General features: G+C 46.1%; 1 protein-coding gene across 2 annotated transcripts in view; it reads right to left on the bottom strand.

Annotated features, from left to right (window-relative positions):
* The window catches only part of nr2f5 (nuclear receptor subfamily 2, group F, member 5), a 49,481-nt gene that overhangs the window by 2,579 nt on the left and 26,798 nt on the right, over nt 1-20,104 (bottom strand). Inside the window, exons 3-5 of one of the 2 annotated variants that reach the window (XM_077575792.1) lie at nt 16,992-17,111; nt 4,404-4,684; nt 3,227-3,473 (exon numbers count right to left, since the gene is read on the bottom strand). In XM_077575792.1, coding sequence (XP_077431918.1) covers nt 3,227-3,473; nt 4,404-4,684; nt 16,992-17,111 — 648 coding nt within the window. Of the gene's footprint in view, nt 1-3,226; nt 3,474-4,403; nt 4,685-12,897; nt 13,776-16,991; nt 17,112-20,104 lie in introns of those variants that run through there. The other variant, XM_077575791.1, reaches the window with a different exon arrangement.

Raw genomic sequence — 20,104 nt, forward strand, 5'->3', positions numbered from 1 at the left:
TGAAGGTTAGCGTGTAGCGGTTGCGGGTTCTACTACATTCCTAATTGCACTCCGGCCTCCACATGTGACTTGCAGCCCCCATCCGACCCCCCCCCCCCCGTGCACCGCACAGCTGAGCGAGACCGGGGTGGGGGTTAGGTTGCGCGCTACACTTTTCACACCCTCTGTGTCAGGGGTTTGAAAGCACGAGAGATTTGGCGCCGTGTGAAGACCAAACAAAGATGCTTTTTTGGGGGGGGGGGGGGTGTTGCCCGTGACCCCCGCATGAACTCTCGTGTTTCTCCCATTGCTTCGTTTTAACCTGTCAGCTTGCATCGGGGCTCCTTTTTGTCACAGCGGGCTTTGATGTAACCCCCCCCAAAAAAAAAATATAGCGTGTCAAGCTGTGTGAGTCGCTGCTTTTTACTTGGTTGCCGCTCCGAGGACAGCCGGACTGATTTTTGGGGCCTTTTTGTGTGTGTGTGTCGGACGGCGTGTTCGTGACAAAGCGGCGGAGATTAGTCAAGCTGTCGTCCGCCGGCCAAAAAAGCCGCTTCGCGTGCCGAAGCGGCAGCTCTGCGACCTCTCGCGCTTTTCCGTGCCAAGCGACGCAGACGAGGTGGCGCACCGGGGACGCCTTTCACCGAAACGGCGCACCGGGGACGCCTTTCACCGAAACGGCGCACCGGGGACGCCTTTCACCGAAACGGCGCACCGGGGACGCCTTTCACCGAAACGGCGCACCGGGGACGCCTTTCACCGAAACGGCGCACCGGGGACGCCTTTCACCGAAACGGCGCACCGGGGACGCCTTTCACCGAAACGGCGCACCGGGGACGCCTTTCACCGAAACGGCGGCAGGAATTCCCATCACAACAACACCTCAAATCTTCAGTCTTTTTTTTTTTTGCTGCCTGTCAACTGTTATTCAGTGAAAAAACTCACCCATTTGTTGTTTTTGGATGAAAGCCGCGATTCCCAGGAATGATGTTGAAATAAGGGGAGGAGCTTCATTTCATTTGGGCGATCATCATAATCAATCAGCAGATTTGACAGTTCCGAATATTGCAAATAAAATGTAGAGATCAAACAAACAAGTGTTCTGCATTGGTTTTCAAAATCTTTGTTGCTGCTAAACTGACAAAATCAAATGACAACCTAATATCGTTCAACTCCTTTGCTCCCAAAAGCGTATTTATACGTTTTTGTTGCGTTTTAGAGCATACAGAAAGCTTAAATTGCAGCCTCTGACCTGAAGAGGTCGCTTAAAGCAATGATAGTTATTACAAAAAACGGCCGACAGGTGGCAGCAGAGTGTAAGAGATCAGCCAGGGCCATGTTGCAAACAAGCTCATTGACCCACAGTTCAAAGCAGATTTGTGAATAATGATGACACTTGACTATATTCTAATGCTAATTGCCGCAACACGGAAACAGATGCAAAAATACTTTTTTTTTCCTGATGAAAGAAGAAACTCTAATCTTTCTTTTGGTAGGTTTCATGTTTTTACAACACTAGAATATCATATTCTGTGCGCCTCACAAAATCAGTCCAAATCCAGTAAAACAGCTGGGAGCGAAGGGGGTTGCTTCAGTGAAAATGGCTGCCAGTGAATGAGTTAATGAAGTCGCTGTCCATTGTTGTCTATAATGTTGCAAGAAAAATAATGTTACGCTTGTTACATTTTGACGATTAAACTCAAAGTTGGAATTTAAAAGCTGAAAGTCTCGTTTCAATTGTTTCACTTTAAAATAGGATTCATATTTTTGTGTGTTAACATTTTGTATTTCGTGATCCTCGAATGAAAGCAAAGGATACGAGACGTACGTGACGCTGCCACAGTTTACCATTCAGAGCTCATTTTTGATGTCTAATTGCTCTTTTGTAGCAGTTTTGCAACCAAATATCTTTGGACAAGAGTAATAAAACTGTTCAAGTGTGAAAATCTTTCATTTCAAAATATTTTTATACTTCGCTGATCAGTGTTTTCAACAATCACGCTTTCTTCCGAGCACTCGGCATGAAGTTTGGATTTCAAGCATTTATTTTATTTTATTTTTTATTTTTTTACTGCTTTTGAACACCTGTGAACAATCTCAAGTCTTCAATCAGCATCACACGTACGCACGCTTTTGGCAAGAGAAGCACGACTGGTCGCCAGCCAATGGATTGTGTGTGTGCGTGTGTGTGTGTGTGTCACATGGTGAGCTGAGGGCTACGGGGGGTTAGCATGTAGGTCACGGGCGCGCTGTGGCCAATCCCACGCTATGCATAATTGAACTTGCGAGATGAGGAGGGGCTGACTCAATAATAGATGGGATCATGGAGGAAGCAAAAGATCCATGATGGGGGGGGGGGGGGGCGGTTCTGTTAACTTGTTCACATCATGATCTCCCAGCGAGGTGTCTGGGTTGTGACAGCGCGTTGGAGGCGACGCCGGCAAAGTGACGGACGCGATCAGCGTCAAAAGCGCCGCAAAACAGAACGCAAAGTCCAGAAATGTTTTTGCTGTTTTGTTGGTAGCTTGCGACGCAAATCAAGTCATGCGGACGCGATGTGAAAAAGAACAAACATGTCAAGAGCTCTGAAAAACAAACACAACTAAAAGTCAACAGTGGATTCATAATCATGATATTTCTTATACATTTAATATGATTGAATAATTGTATGATATTTAGACTAAAGTCATCAAATAAGATCAAATTTCCTAAAAATAAAAAAGAAAGAGTTGCAATTGCAATCAAGCACTCTTTGAGTACTTTCAACATTTTAATCAATGAAGATGAAGCGCAGAACTTTTTTTTCGCTTTTTGAAAAAATGTGTCACCCGAGTTTTTATTTCCTGAATCGATTCATCGGAAGCAAATCGTTTTTTGTGCGTGCCAAATAAGCCGCCATGTGGCCAAAGGACTAGCATTGAATTGAAGCTAAACGACACGAATCATTGATCAGAATTCTGATATCAAGTTAGAATTATTGATTGCTTTGCGTGCTCCCTTTGCTTTGACGTCTGATCGACGCAGAGGATCAGTTAAGCGCTGGATTGTGTGACGTTTTGTCGTCGTGTCCGACTGCACGGCGTCGAGACCGAGAGGCGTTTCTCGCGTCGTCAATGAAGCGGACGAATGTTTTTGGAGCGGCTTCCTCTGATCGCCAACTTTAACGATGACGCCAAAGCGGAAACTTGGGACCGGCGAAGAAAGGCGAGCGGACGGCGGGCGGTTGGTGAAGACGTCGGGCGCTCACCGGACGTGAAGAGCACGATGGACTTGAGGCAGGAGTACTCGGCCGTGTCCACCTGCAGCGCTTTGAGCTTCTCCACCTGCTCCTGGAAGACGCGGATGTGGTCCATGAAGGCCACCACGCGCTCGGCCGACATGGGCGAGGCGTGCAGGCCGGCCGCCGCCAGCAGGGGCGCCACGTGCAGCGGCATGGAGCACTGCGCCGCGTTCAGCACGAACAACTCGCTCCACGACATGCGCAGCAACGCCACCTACACACGGGAAACGGCATTGCAGTCACAGACAGAACATACTTTTTTGGGGGTCCTTTTTTAAATATGCATATTACATGCTGTACGTGTGGGCCATTTTTTTTCCGAAATAAAATCAATAAAAGGTAAAGAAATTTGCTTTTGGAAATCGATGACTTTTCTGATGAGTGGCAGTAATTCAAATGGTCAAATATGTTTTACAGAAAACAAGCAATATTTTCCCCTTGAATGTCTTTCCCGTTATGCGTCCCAAATGAAGTTTCATGATTTTCAGAGGATGCTCGTGACATATTTGGGCCGATTTGGGCATTTTCCTCGAATGTGCATTTTCCATGAAGACAAACGCATCTTGGAGTTTCTTTTTGCCTTTTAAAAAGCTGACCGTGTTGTTGCAATGCACCAGAGGGATCTGTGATGAGGCAGACATTTTGCATTTGCGCAACAGCAAAATAACATTTGTGAGATTCGTCTTTTTGCCGTAAAAAGTATTTTGGATTAATAATGCAACTTAACGACATCTTCGGCGTTTTTGATGCCGTTGTTTATGCGCACTTTTTTGTCTTTGCAGTTTTCGGGACAAGTGTTGTCTTGTATTTCTTTTGACTCCGACTAGCATACAAAGCAGGCAGATTTGATCCCATTTTCAAATTTGGGCAAATTGGATTCATCCCACTCGGATTGCGTCACTTCCAACCGCAAAGTGAAATTGTCATTGAATTTCAATGAATTGCGCAACCCTGCAAAACACGACATACGTTCTCGTGATTTGGAACGACTGCGTTAAGCAACAACAAAATTCGGGTCAGTTCGAATCGGCCATCTTTGTTGTCTACATTGGCCTCAAACGCTTTGAGGGCGGAACTTCAAGCCCTCCTGGACGGCAACATAAGACCGCCATCTTGATTTGGCGTCGGCGAGCGGCGTCCACACCTGATCCATGAGCTGCAGGTCGGGGAAGAAGGGGATGTTCTTGGCCCACTCCACGGCGCTGAAGAGCAGACGGGCCGCCAGCTCGCAGATGTTCTCGATGCCCATCAGGTTGTTGCTCTGCATGCATTGGGCGCCGTAGCGCGAGGTGGGGTAGGGTTCGGCGCGCAGCAGGAGCGAGATGAAGCCCGACAGGTACGGCTGGCTGTTGTACGGGTCGGCGCCGTTGCTCAGGTACTGGCCCGGGCTGCTCTGAGAGTTGGACGTGCGTCCTCGTTGGACGGCTGATGAGAGACAAAAAAACGAGCTTGTCAGATTTCAGCAAAAAAATTGCATTTTCATGTCGTTTGCAATGACGGCTCTAAAATCAACTTCTGTGAAATGTTTGGATCAATAAATGTTTTCATTGATCGCGATGGGTGGCGCTGTTGCTGTTGGGTGTCAAACGGCCTCGCATCCGTCGTGGACAACGTGAATATTGAAGTCAGTTTTCATTTTGACTTGCACGCCAACAACCGCCGGCAAAGCGTTTGAGCGTTCACGTTGATGCCGATGATGGCGAGTGTTTGGAAAACACCTGTTCACTGCTCTCGCGTTACACAAATACACTCATGGGGGACTTTGCGGGGGGTTGCGGGTGGGTAAGCGCAGCTGCGCAAAGTGAGGGCAACACGACGATGCTTTTAAACTTCTTGGAAGGAGAAATTTCCTAGCGCTGCCGCAGCCGTGCCGGCCGGCCGCCGCCTTCCGCGAAGCGAAGGGCACCTGCGGTCCAAACGAGGACACGGCGCCCGGCGTGTTAAGGCGCCACTTTGGAGGAGCCCGTGGAACGACGGGACCTTGAATTCACAACTTGAAAGTCATCACAACGCTAGCCTTGCTTGCAGGATCATCAACAACAAAGATGGCCTCAAAATGTCGTGCTCGGCCATCTTGCCAGGTGACAACATTTTTTAATCGATTGATGATTGATTGATTGCCGGACATGCCAGGAACCCCCCTGCCCCCCCCCCTTCCTTAAGCTTTGTGTTCCAAAGAGTGTGCAGCGCTGATAAAAGACGCTAAAGTGATCCAGAGATTATAAAAATAAAAATAAAAAGTTTATTCCTGAGCTTTTATGTGTTGCTGCTCCACGTATGTTCAAGTAGTTGTTTGAAGGTTTAGAACGACATTACTAACTATTTATGCTAACTTCCGTTAGCCTGGATGTTGCATTGTATGTTAGCGTTAAGCTAATGGACCCAAAATAGGAAATAAAAACAAATACATTTTTAAAAAATGTACTCAATTCACAGGGTGTCCGTTTGGCAATCGACCCCCCAAAATGATGAAATTGGGTTCACCAATTTCACCGTAGCACTTATTTTGTCCAATTTTTGTTGAAGCTTTACGGAGGTGTGCGCCGTTATGAGCTGACCAAAACGAGCCTCCCGCCACGATCGGCTCGTAAAAACAAAAAAGGAGGGCAAAGAGCAGGAGGTGGCGCGGGGACGCTTTCAGCTGCCACTTCCAGCAAACGGCAGCTGGCAGAGAGCACCGTCGCACGCCGGCCCGGACCGCCCGGATTAGCTTGCGTGTCAGACCAGCTGGCGGAATTACGGCGGCTAAACGCAATTAAGGCATCGACGTTTGCAGCCGTTTGCTTCGCTGGACGTTTCACGAGCAGCTTCTTCGCTTCTTCTGCTTCCAAACTTTCGCTGCTCGCCGGAAAACAAACAAAGCTCACGTGAGCCCGTTAAAGAACACGATGGAACCATGTGACCGTCTTACTGCTGTCACTGTGACTTGGAACGCGGAGAATCCCAAATCTGAGAAGTGGTGGAGCCGGCGAGACACAGCAGCAGCAGGTACGACTTGTGGAACGACACGCATCGACTGCTGGAAAGCAAGCGTGTGCAATAACGACATCTTTGTTGCCTCCTCTACAGCCAGGACACACTTTAGCATCAGCGCTAAAGCTACTGTTAGCATCAGCGCTAAAGCTACTGCTAAGCAAACATATTGGAGTGATTCAGGCAGGAAACCTGAAGCAAAAAAAAATAAATCATCTCGAGGGCAGCTTTAAGGATTCTCGAAAAGTTGACCTCATTTAAAGCAACAATATGCGACAATGTGACTTTATTTGCCAGTTGTGTTGCCGTTCACCGGACTTTAGCATATTTGTTGTTGTGCAAACCCGAATTGCTTCATTTGCGACATCAGCCAGGAAGCCGCTTAGTGTTGGAGGTTTTTTTCCCCGTTGACTTTGTCTTGAATGTTTATCAGCGTTTTTGGGAGAGTTTTTAGGCTTTAATTGGGATTTTTCCCTCCCAAAGGATTTCACACACAAATTTTGACAGTAAATAAACAAGTTTGCGCCATCTTTTTTTTATAATTTTTTTTACTCACAGATCGATCATTAGCTCCAAATTCCGGATTGTGTAAAGCCTAATTTATGGCGATTCATTACTCATTTATTTCTATTACATAAACAAACAAACAAACAAATCAAAATGTGGCTCAGAAATGACGATTATTAGTGCGACAATTTGACCTTAAATGAAGACGGGCCATGAACGCATCTCGCTCGGGTCATGTGACACGCTTTCAGTCCAGCTTTGTGGAACCCAAACAAGAAGACGAAGAAGAAGAAATAGTCAGGGTGAGTTTCGAGTCAGGAGGGGGCGCTGTGACACGCGCAGACAGACGAGAAAGCATCGCGTGCGCAACGTTTTGTTGTTTTGCTGTTGCCGGCGTCTGTCAGCCTTTGCTGAGGCACTTCCTCAATTAATTAGTAAAAGCGAGTGGCTGACTGCGATTCACGCGACGCTCACGCACGCACGCACGCACGCACGCACACACACACACGCTGCGAGACATTTGACGGGAAACACACAAAACGCGTGCCGCTATTTTTAAACCCGCTCCACCAAAACACACTCGTCAGCTTGCCTGCCGCGTCGTTGGACCTTCCCAAACAAACGTCAGCGCGCTAACCAGGAAGTGCAAACTGCCAACACTCAAGCAAAGCATAAAAACATGCACAGTTGAGAGAAAAAAACACAAAGATGGTCCCAAGTGGAAAAATGTGAAGACTGACAATCCAAAACTTTGAAATGATTTTCATATCGTGGACTCCACTGTCAAGTTGAGTGGAGGGCTGAAACGATGAAACGATTAATCGTCTAACATATAGCGAACGGCGTCCAGCAAAATAACTGCCTGAGTTGGGAATCACGGACTTATTCCAGACTGATCGCTACAGATCGATATTGATCAAATCAATGATTTTAGTGTATTCTACAAAATTTGAAAACTTTCTGTGACGACCGTCGAAAAAGTGTCGTTCGGCCGACGTGGCTTGAGTACAAACTTTTTGTTTTTTGCCGGCTAAGGGAAGATTTTTGCAGCTTCTTCAAACTTCCACGCACAAACCAGGAAGTTGAAGCTAAAAGTCACTCAAAGGGTGAATTTGAAAAGGGCCGCGCGGGGTCAAGTGTTAAATGAGCGAGCTAACGACTGTTAGTGACCACCCCCCCCCCCGCCCCCAATTTGGACTTTGGACCTGGCCGTGTCTGCTATGAATGTTTTAGTTTTGCTTGACCTACATTCGGCAGCGCTGTTGGCTCAATATGGGTCACGCACGGGAGGCGACGGGCGCGTATCCCGCTGCGCGCACGCCGCCGCTTCAATTTGGGGGCAAACGCAATCCCACATCGATCGTCCGCAATCATTCCTTTCATTCGTTTGATTTTCTCACATCTGAAATGAGCGTCCAAACGGCTAAAGATTAACTTCCTTCTTCAAACGATGGAGGGGGAAAAAAAAGAGCAGAAAGACGAAGCTCAGCAGCAGCAGAAGAAAAACAAAAAAAGAAGAGGAAAAAAACGCCCGAGGCTCAGAGCTCAATCTGGTCACATTTAAATGTCAAGTGTGACCAAATCAAACAAAGGCCAGCCTGCTGACTCGGGTTGCAGGCCAGTGACAACCCGGATGTGAAAAGCACCCAACACGCTAACGTTAGCGTGCCGGGGAACCTCACTCCATCCTCTCGACGCCACTGGAGCCATCCAGTTCAGTCTTTCCCTCCTTCCTTCTCAGATTGCGGAATTTGCAGATATTTGACGCGTGATTATCACTTGACAATAACGCAAATCTTGCAATAAAACTAACATTTCCAAACCTGTTTTTCTTGATTACTTTGGCTTCCCGTTTAGTCACCATATTTGCCTCACATGTTTGATGTCATTAATTAGCACTTTCTGGTAACTCAAACTTTACGAGAGGCCAACATTATGAATCCTGATGTTGTGTTCTGAAATGTTGGTTCATTTCCTTGACTTCCCGTTTAGTCATCAAGACATCTGCTCGTTTCCTCGTCTTACGTGCGTGATGTCATTATTTAGAACAACACAATAATATTACAATGAGGTTTCAAATCTTGACAGTCGTATTCTAAAATGTGTTTGTTTGCCCTTTTTTGGCTTCCCATCTAGTCGTCATGTCATCTTTTGGTGTCTCAGCTTCGCATATGTGATTGAATAGATCAGAATAGAAATGCTACATTTTCATACCTGACATTTTAAAATGTTTTGTTGTTACCTCCACGCCCCATCTAGTCGTCACACCATTTTTTCTCTTGTTTTCTAGCCTCTTGTGGTTGATATAATTCATTTGCAAGGCATATTATCTCAAATACTCAACAAAACAAATACAACATTACTAGATTTCAAAGCCTATCATGAGTGTTTTTCGTTACTTTGGCTTCCCGTCGAGTTGTCACAACAATTAAGTTTTGTTTCCTAGCCTGCTGTGATTAGCACAGCAACTCAGATGTTAGCATAAAAGCAACATTTTGAAGGAAGCCTGGCATTAGCGTTTTTGTTTGTTACTTTGGCTTCCCGTCTCGTCGTCACGGCAACTTTTTGTTTCCTATCCTGGCATCTTTTTCCAGTTCTTGCAGGCAAATACAAAACATTGGAAGAAAACAAGCGGCGGTTGTACGAGGTTAAACAAGGACTGCCGCCGGCCGCCCGCCGGCCAAACCCGCCCGCCCGCCCGCCCGCCGCAGACACGCCGCTGCTCCCGAGTCTCCATGTCATCCAACGATATGAAGAGGTCAGACATGCCCCTCGGGGCGGGTGGGAAGCAACCGGAATCTTCTCCAATGCGAAGAGGTCATTAAACTTTTAGCGTGTCGACTGGAAATGTCGAGGCGATATCAAACCAAACACTCGCACACGCTAATTATTTAACAGACAAAATCCGTCGCACTTTGCAGCTGACAAATGGCGTCTTTATCCGGCCAGCTGCCTTGGGGGAGGTTCTGGTCAACACGCGGCTTGACGGCTTTCCGAACCAACAACACATTCCCGGAAGATCACTGCTGGAAAAAAACAAGTACAAATACTTGCCTTTTGTACATTTCCCAGGAACTTTACTTGAGCAAATACTTATTGAAATGTTGCATTTACTCCCAACATATGAACGGGAATGTTTGATTCATCGGTTCAGCTCTCGGCTCGACGACATCAAAATCGCAAATACGTAACTACCCTACAAATTCCAATCAAGTTGAGATCATTTTCAACCTATATTCATTAGAATACATTATAAAGACAAGATATTTCATGTTCAACGTTATTACGCTTGTTGAACATTATTATGATTATTAGTATTTATTTATTTATTTTTTGCTAATTTGAATTGGCAATATGTTTTTTAAAAAAAAAACAGCAAAGAGTTGAGGAATGGTGTGGGGGGGGGGGGGGGGAAACGTGTTTGGAACCAACGATGTTTCTTTAAAAGACGTGGGAAAGTAGGAAAATGCGCTGTGGTCTGACGAGTCCACATTTCACATTGTTTGTGGAAATCATGGATGTTCCAGGCCTTCCTGACTGGCAAACTCTTTTTCAGGGACTTCTCGGCCTATTTCAGCAAGACAACACCAAGAAGGCGCATTCTGCGCGTAAAACTTTGAAAACACGTTGCGCATTCTGAAGCGCAAAATACGACAACGGAGACTCCCGACCGACTGTTGAGACGTCGGAGCGAAGTGGATTACTGATGCCATCCAAATCGACTTGACTCGATTTTGGTCCCGTAAGACTCCAAAAGCTCTTCAAACGCCGTCAGCGCCTCCCGCTTCAATTTAGCGCGGACGTCGCCATGAAATGTCGCCGCGCTCAGATTTTCAAGCGGACATCGTTTCTTTTCCATGCAAGCCGTTTAAGAGGCTGCTTCCTGTTCAGCAACACATCCATTTGTCTGTCCCCGGGGCCGCCGCCCGACACAGCCAGTGTTGATAAACACCAGTCGGGACGGCAAAGAGGATTTGAGGACGCGCGATAATCCCGATGACCTCAAACGCACCAGCACACGGAAAGAAAAAAATAATGTTTCGGTCTTATTGAAATGAGGCGCTTTCGAAGTTAACGTCGATTCAGACATTTTGGTCGTCTTCATGTGCTTTTCGATTATTGGCTAGTGAGCAAAAACGGTGACCTCAATTACACTCAACTTTATTTTTTTTTTAAATGTTCAGGGGAGGGGGAAATCTCTTTAAAGTAGATACATTTTAAATATTTGTGAAATGTATCATTGTCAATGATCTGATCTGAAATATGTTTCTGACATTGCAATATATGAAGCGAGCATCGAATTTGACAAGCGTCCCTGGCAAGAGTGCTGGTCCACGTGTGTGAGGACAACACACATGAAAACAGCAGAGGCCCCAGCATTGAGCCCTGCGGAACATATTTGCCTGACCAATATTTCCTTTTTTTACTTTTCTGGACAAAGTATGAAAAAAAGAAATCACACGACGTACCATCACAATAGTCACAAACCAAATTCCAGGCCAAGCAATAAAGTGCGATTTCCGGCAGCCAATGATAGCCAAGTATCATCAGCAATCATTTGCGTCTTGACCTTTGTCCGACCCCTGTCAACCACTGCTTTGTCTGGGTTCTACAAAATTATTGTAAATGATTGGACATCTTTCAAAGCCGTTTGAATCATTTGGACTTTCTTGGAGTGCTCCCATTCATTTTTTTGGATCACATGATCAGATTTTATTGCAGATGCTTTTTTATTTCTCTTTTTCTTGCTAGCAGTTAGAAGAGCGCAGCTCGTCAGGAGATTTCCTCGGGGACGGGCATGACCGAGTTTGTGTGGCTTGTGGGCGACAAACGAGATACACGCACGCACGCACGAGGCGAGCAAGCGCAACGCGTGACCTGGAAAGCAGGACGGAGCATCTCAGGTGACGCCTCGCTTGCCTTGCAATGGAGAGAGAGGAGAAAAAAAAGAAAAAAAAACAAGGCTGCTGTCCCTTTAAGAAAACTTCTGAGGTGTCCTTGAGTGACCCCTGTGAACCCTCGCTAGCAAACTGGCGGCCCTGGGGCCAATGATGGCCCCTAAATGGCGAACGGACTCATTTTGTGGCGCTCACGTGAAGGTGGCAAAGTGCACGTACCCGGAGCAAACCCACGCACATTTTTTTGCGAGTACGCCGTCCAACATGCGAACGGGAAGCAAAGCGCACAACTTGATACAACTTTGAAAACAAGGAATCGGTGTCAAAGAAGTACGTTGAAGTGATACGTCAGGGAGGAGCAACGGTTAGCCTTAAGTGATGGAAGGTTTGACATTGTTCTGTTTGCATGTACACCATTTTGACATAATACGTCATATAATGAGGTGATGATAAGTGTCAATAAAATCTGATTTTGCATGTGAGCCACCTTCACACAAAAAAAGAAAGAAAACAGTTCAAAGGAGTGTCAATTAATAATAATGACCAATTAAGGGGGGCAAACCCCCCTTTCACCCACCAACACGTTTGCTGCTTTTGGCGCCAAGTGACCCGTTGTTAATGCAACACAACAGGAGCCGCGTTGAACCAAAAGGATTGGACCACCATTTTGGGCGAAACGTAAGTGCCCCCCAAAAAAATAAAAAGTAAAATATAAAAAATTGGGAGTGGCTGGATGGCTTTTTGTTATTGTCATTTGTTTGTTTGTTTTGTAAATAAAAAGTGTTGCTACTTATCGCTATGACAACCAGGTTAAAATACATTCTTGATGAGTTGGGGAGTGACAATTTTTCCCTTTAAAGAGATTCAAAAGTGAAACGAAGCCTTCAACAATGAATAAAAAAAAGGTTGCCACTTGATATTAACTTATGACAGTTTGAAGAAAAATCAAGACTATTATTATTTTATATATATATAAATATGAGCCTTAATCTTAATGGTTGAGCTGTCACTTGACGGTAAAAAAAGAAAACGCATGTCACCCTAATACGTTCAAAGGTCAGCTGCATGTTTATGATTTCATTGCTCACCTTGTTCCCCAAAGCATGCACACGTTATTATTTAAGTTCTTTTTTTCTCTGCTTTTCCAGAAAGAAAAGAAATCAATAAATACGAACAAGTTCAAGCGATCGCGGTGCTCGTTTGAAGAAGAAACTCTCAAAACGAGAGGCGCGAGGTCGGCGTGCAATGCAGCGCGCTTACCTTCCCTCCTCATGCCGACTTTGAGGCACTTCTTGAGGCGGCAGTACTGGCACTGGTTGCGGTGGTGCTGGTCGATGGGGCAGTCGCGGTTGCCGCGGCAGCTGTACGACAAGTTCCGGCGCACGGAGCGCTTGAAGAAGCTCTTGCAGCCCTCGCACGTGAACTGGCCGTAGTGCTTGCCGCTGGACTTGTCCCCGCACACCATGCAGTCCACGTTGGGCAGCTTGTCCCCGGACAGCGCGTCGTTGCCCGGCGTGGAGCCGGCGGGCGTCCCGGGCGCGCCGCCGCCGTTACCGACGCCGTTACCGCCGCCGTTACCGCCGCCTCCGACCACGACGACCGGATCCTGGCCGCAAAGCTGCAGCTGCGAGCCCGGGTCGGCGGAAATGCTCTCTGGCCACTGGTTTACTACCATTGCCATGCTACCTGCACGGACACTTTGGAAAGCTGCACGTGACGACGGCGAGAGAGGAAACGCGCACTCGAGCGGTTCTGGCCAAGGACTTTGGGGGATCAAAGTTCACAAGTCAGTCATGACCGATGAGCGTCGGATGATGTCCCGGTGCTGCTGGCGGCCGCGCGCGCACCGACCCATAAACACGTCGGAACCCGCGCCCCGGGTTCCCAAAACAAGGACCAACAAAAGTCCAAATAAAAATACAACAAATATTCAAGGAAGCTTCACCGCGCCGATGAGAAAAGTCCAAAAGATTCCAGCACGTTTGTCGCCCAGTAGTCCGAGTCCGACCCACATCCACGTCCACGTCGCGCTGTGCACTCCTCGATGCTGGCTGGCTGACTGGCTGAGGGTGTGAGCGAGTGCCTGTGCGCTCTCTAGCGTGCGTTCAAATAAAACAGGCCCGAAAACACTCACAGCCGCGCCGAGCTCCCACAGCCAAAACGCACATTGGGAAGCAGGAGGGGGCGGGGTTGAGGCAGCCATATAAGGGCATGAGTGCCATATAAGGCCAGGCTTCAAGAACCCCACCCCCCCGGCCTGGGATTGGGGGGTCCCAGTGGAGCCCCGAGTCTATTTAGGAAGGAGACACTTTGGATTCATTAAAAAAACCACACACAAAAAAACGGTTATCAACTTTTTTTCTCTCTCATCATCATCATCATCATCATCATCATCATCATCATCATCATCATCATCATCATCATCGTCGTACAGCTTTTAAAGTGGGCTGATGCTTTATCAATTTACATCTCAATGAAAATTTGTGCAGTTTTTGGAGCAAGTTTTCATCAAGAGAGTTCGTTATACCTGGAATTGTAAAAGTTGAATTATGACAGAATTGAAAAGGGTTGTGCATATTTTCTTTGAAACAGTTTTAAAAGACGCTTAATTCATTTCGATTTTTTTATTTGGACGTTTTTTCGTTTTTGCAAAGTTTCAACCAATGCAAATAGAATTTACATGATTTGTTTGGAAAATGTTTGTTATTTCAAATAACTAGGCTGAATTCAATATTTAAAACAGAAAAAGGCTTTTGCTTTACAGTGACTTTCGAAAAAATCTTTGTTTTTCTCAGGATGTTTAATTAACTGAGAAAAAAGAGAAACATCGCATAACAACATTGGCAAATGCTTATGGTTTTGCTTTCTATTACTGCACTTTAAAAAAAAGTGTTTTAACAGTTTTTTGAAGGTTTTTTTATTTATTTATTAGAATAATTTAACAAAATAATTGTCAAAAAACGATAACGTTTCATGCAAAACAAAGAACTGAATGGAAAATGGACAAATTGTTTTGAAAAACAATTTTTTCAACAACTTGTTTACAGTTTCTGACGTTGCTTTCATCAGTTTTTTTTTTTAATCATATAAGATAGATGACATTCTTTATATTTTTAGAAGCTGTGCATTTAAATTCCTATTTGAAGGTCTTGAAACGAGGCCTGCAGGGTATTCGGATTCTAGTGCAAAGTTCTGCTTACTTGCTAATCGTGTCCACAAAACAACATTTGTCCCAAAAAAATCATAATTAAAAATCTTTCAAGTTGATTAAAATGTTTGTGCATGTTTTGTACGATTGCTATGAACTTTAAGGCACATCTGCGTGCGTAACCTGTTGGCCCTCATGAAGCCATTTTGATTCAATAAAATCCTTCAAAAACACACACGCATTATTATTCAAGTTTGAATGTAGCTGCACACATACAAAAATGGAAGGGAAAAAAAAAACAAGCATTTGTTCATTTTTTTTTGTGTGTGTGTGTGTGTTTTTTTTTTAAGTCGAAAGTCCTCGTTAAAGAAGTCGCTTTTGGACAAAAGAGACCAAATATGGCAACAAGAAGTGCAGACGTGAGCAAACGACAAAAGGTGGCGTGACCAAATTGTCGGCCATTTGAGAACGTGTTGCTTTTAGGAACTTTTTATTTGTCTGTAAATGTCATTAACAAGAAGCTGATCATTTTCACAGATTTGTCATGTGGAGGTGAGCATCTGCTGCTCGAGTCCTCCATTTTGCTCTCGTCTTAAAATGACGCCGAGAAGGACAAAGTCTTGGCATGCGTTTTGCTTGAGCGACTTGGAACAGAAAGTTCTTTCGTTTCCACGCAATCGGTGTCGTTAACATGTTGGAAATGTCTGATCTGTCTCAAGGTAAAGTCTCAAAACCATCCAAACCCGAAACGCTTCAATTGTGTACAAAAGAAACATTTGAAATAATCCACAAAGGAGTGACTGGAAAACGCTTGTAAATAATCCAATTCAAAGCCTCTGCTTAACATTTTCAAGTGGTTTTGAGTTGGTTGACTTCTTGTTGGATTCCGACATCTTTTTTTGTGCATCCTGTTACGATTGACATGCTCACTTAATTGGATGTGGACCGATCGAACAGCTGTGGGCAGGGAATTATCTTTAGCGTCATCCTGTCGAAGCGCAAGCCTTTGGAATTCACTCAAAACGGTTCGTGTGAGCCAAAACGACAAACTTCCTGAACAATCCCAAAAGGGTCTTTGAGACTTTTCATGCATCCTATTTTAAGACACGTTGGGCCGTTTTCATGTCCATCGGTGAAATTGGCGTTAGGGCAGGCCTGGCTTTTGTTTTGTTTTCGGAAATATTAAAGAAGTAGTCAGGGGCTGCTATTTGAAAGACTTTTTCCGCTCCTTGTCTTGAGCGGGACGTTCATAGATGATGCGGACGGATTGCAAGAGCGCACATAAAGATTGTGTTGCTGGAGCGCCTTCATGAGGAAAGGCGGCCATGAAGGCCACTTTGGGGGTCCCCTCGTGAAGCTGCCCAGAGGCCATAAAGTTGGCTCCACGCTCGGCTTAATTGCTGTCACATGTAACCTTACCTGCCGGCCAATTAGCCCCCGACTCACTATTAGGGGGATTCCAGCGTGGCCCGCTGACCGAAGGGGGCCCCTTGAGGGCTTTGCAGGCCAATCATTAACGTGAAACTCAATCCGCTGGAGGCTTCTGATCAAGTCGGGCAGGATTGGGCCCAGAAGCAGCTTATTAAATCAGGATCAGCTCACTTGACTGATGTTTGCGATGAGCCGTGCATTCGTCCTCACGCTGTGGACAAACCTGAAAGTCAAGCGTCATACTTGGACGTCCAAACTAACCCCAAGTCCGACACTTGGACCCTAAACCGAACCCTAACCACACACTCCATTAGCACTGACCCAAATCTTAACCCTAAGCATAAAACTTTACAGTGCTGCCTCCTGACAGCGCCGTTAAGGGGCCGGGGGAAGGAGGGCCTGGATGGGGGGGGCGGGTGTCCGCGGGTTCTGCCGGAGGTTAACCCCCCCCCCCGCCGACCCGGCTTTCAATATTCCTCATTGGAATGAATTCAAATGATGTGTCCACATGATAAACACGTTCAACTGACATGTTTGATTATACGTCCGTTGACCACAAACATTTGCCCCATGCTCCTTGCCAGTGTTTTCATTTTGGCTGCTTGAGCCATTCAATCGACGTCTGAAAGCAACAGCGAGTGTGGCTCTTCTTCGTTTGGACTCGCAAGCTATCAGAACCTCGCTCAAGTCGCAGTTACCTGGCAATTGTGAAACGGAAACAATCTACGCAAAGTCCCCACCTTCACAAAAACCCCAAAGGAAACAAAACACTCACCACAAGATGAAGCAAACTGATGAGACGACGAGGCACACCTTGACAAGACGCGAGTGGCTGAAGGAAGGTGATTGGTCGACACAAGGAGCAGGACTGATGAGAACAGGCGAAGACAAAAACCTGAAACAGGAAAACAAGATTCAAGTCAACAAAAACAAATGCTGGCGCAAACACAAATCTACAAAATCCACCGAGCGACGGCTCACGACTGGAAAAACTTTGGGGCACAAAACACACATAAAAGACAGTCAGGCTGGTTTTTGTCCCAATCTTGTCCCTGCCAAGCAATGCTGTCAACATCCGACTGTCTCATGTCTTCGGAGATTGTCCTAGAAGACGACCTGAATTTGTTCAAAATGAATTGATCCCGATCATCGGTTCTAAAGCGGGTTTGGCCAACAATCGGAAATATTCACACCACCAAAAATCTTCATGCGTGTGGAGAACGCTAACTTGATTGGGTGAAGTGTGACGTGAACGGAATGCAGCCAATCCAAAAAGCGCTGTGACTGACCAACAAGGAAGCGGCCACGAAGAAAAACAAAACATGGCGTCCCGATGTGGCGGCAAGAATGGTTTTCCAGAGCGAGTCCTCTCTTGCCAACTTTGACGTTCCCGATGCCTTCCCGGAAACTGGAGCGCACATCGCAGAAGGCCTGCTCGTCTTTGGCTTTGACACAAAACCCGTGATTTTGACCCCCAAAAAATCTTCCTCGCCTAAGTCAAGGTACCACCGTCCGTGTGACCCGATAGCCAAATGTCCTCCTGGTCTTTATTTTTCGAAGTGGTTTGCTAATGATCTCGGTCCAGATGGCCGCGTTGACGTTGCGGCGTTTCCTCGGCACGTGCGGCGCCCCCGTTTCAACGGCCCTCCGCGTTTCCTCGCAGCCCATCGGGGTTGATTAAGAGGTTAGCGGCAGCGAAGATTTATCTGTTCCTGCTCTGACCCCCTGGGGCCAGTGGTGGTTGGGGGGAGGGGGGGGGGGTTGCTTCCCCAGCCCGGTGTCCCCAAGATTTATTTGGTTATTTGTTTATCCGCCGCTGGCCGGTCCCATCTGCCGACTCAGCGCTGAGGACACTGACGAAGGCCCCGGCCAGTCTCCTGACCTGTGACACTTGGCAGCAGATTCACCCCCCCCCCCCCCCCCCCGCTCCCACACACAATGCTTGTTTTCATATGACATCTTTTTGGGGGGGTGGGGCCTCGTGTTGAGGAATGATGGTATTTTTTCTAATTACTTGCTGACACTTTGGATTTATGACTGTACGTGGCATGAGCAGTCGTCCCTCGATTATCACGAGGGTTCCATTCCAGGCCAAACCTGCAATAAGTGAAATCTGCGACATCCAATTGAAATACTGACTAGGCATCTCTTGAAGCACACTTTTAAAATTGTACAAATGCATAAAAACAAATAATATCATGAGAGAGCGCAAGAGCCAAGATACCAGGATATTGTAAGCGTACCGATCTTTCTCTAGTTTTATCGTAAACAAATCCCATTTTATTCCACACTAACAAACTTATCATCTCACAATCTACGCCAATAATTATGCCCAAAAACATCAAATTAAAATAAACATACAGCACTTTTTAAAGGGGTCAAAATAAAGCAGGACAGCAGTCAGCAAAAACTAGGCTGAGCTTGAAATACTTCCTGTTTTCTCTCTTTTTTTAATCTAATTTACAGTTGCAAATAAAATAGTGTGGCCATGTAGTGGCTGACAGTGGAATTGCACCCAAAATAAATGAGCGAAAACACAACAGTTCTAAATAGCTAAAATTCTAATTAAAATAGTGGGACTGAAAACATGCGATGGAGTTACAGTATATTTACTTGATTACTTATTATTTATATTTGAAAATTTATGACCCTCCCCACACTCTTATAGACATTTCCAATACTCTTACAAACTTTTGACACTCTCACACCTATTTCATTTGAACAAAATCTAAAATTGTAAATGGGTCCTTACAGTTTGTAAAACTTGTGTGTGAGATAACAAATGAGTTAGCAAACTCACACAACAAGCACCAGAACCTCATTGGAGAACCAAGCATTCCTTTTGATGTGCTTATATATACAGTATCGATCTCAAAGGATTTAAATCAACATTAAATCAAATACAGTCACAGCCTAAAGAGTCCAAATGGACTTGAATTGACTGGAAATGTAGGCCAAGCAAAAGTTGTGATCCCTCCTGGTAAGTGTCGTTTTCGGCCGTATCGGGTCCTGATCTTGGAACGGATGCGCCGTTTGGCATTTGCACTTCTTTTTCCCGTCCATGTTTGATGACGCCAGCGCCGTCCACCGTTTGATTGAGCTGAAGGACAGCTCGGCGTCGGCAGGATCCATTTGGCTTTTTGGCCAGCGGGCAGGAGCGGTCCCATCTGCCGACTCAGCGCCGAGGACGGCCCCGGCCAGTCTCCTGACCTGTGACACTTGGCAGCCCAACACCAGCCCACCCCCCCCCCCCTCCCCGTCCACAGCAAAAATGCTTGTTTTCATATGACAAGTCTTCTCTTGGGCCCCCGTTTGGAGGACTGATGGCGTTTGTCCTAATTGCTTCCTGACACTTTGGATTTATCGCTGTTTATTTCCTGGTTTTCCGCGAAGGCTTTGGGACCGCCTCCGTTAAATCATCCCACGTAGGAACTGGCTGATGTTTTCTTTCAGCCCATCGCTATCAATTTATTACGCCACCCGGTAGTCTATTTGGACTGGCACTGGCGCCACAGGAACATCCATCTTACTTGGCTCTATTTACTCGTCTAATTTGGGATTCTCCCGTCCGTCCTCGCTTGAGAATTTTTCTTGTGAGTTTTGCAGGCGTGTTCGTCCTGGTGGAAATTTACGCTCGCTACCCGTGTGGCGGCGGTGCTTCGAAAACACAAGCCTCCCTCCTGGACATTTGGGAAAAGCGGTCTTCAAAGACAGTTTAAGGTGACATTTGCTGGACATGTCTGTCTAAGTCTCACGAAGACATGCCGGACGGAGTCTGGTTTGAAGCGGACATTTTAGAATCTTTTGGGCCTTTTTCATTCAAGTTGCATTCCCTTCGATGACAAATGTGTCCAGCGGATTACGTCTGATTGTTATTTGAATTTGGAT

This window comes from Vanacampus margaritifer, chromosome 9 (assembly GCF_051991255.1).
Source record: "Vanacampus margaritifer isolate UIUO_Vmar chromosome 9, RoL_Vmar_1.0, whole genome shotgun sequence".
NCBI classification, from domain to species: Eukaryota; Metazoa; Chordata; class Actinopteri; order Syngnathiformes; family Syngnathidae; genus Vanacampus; species Vanacampus margaritifer.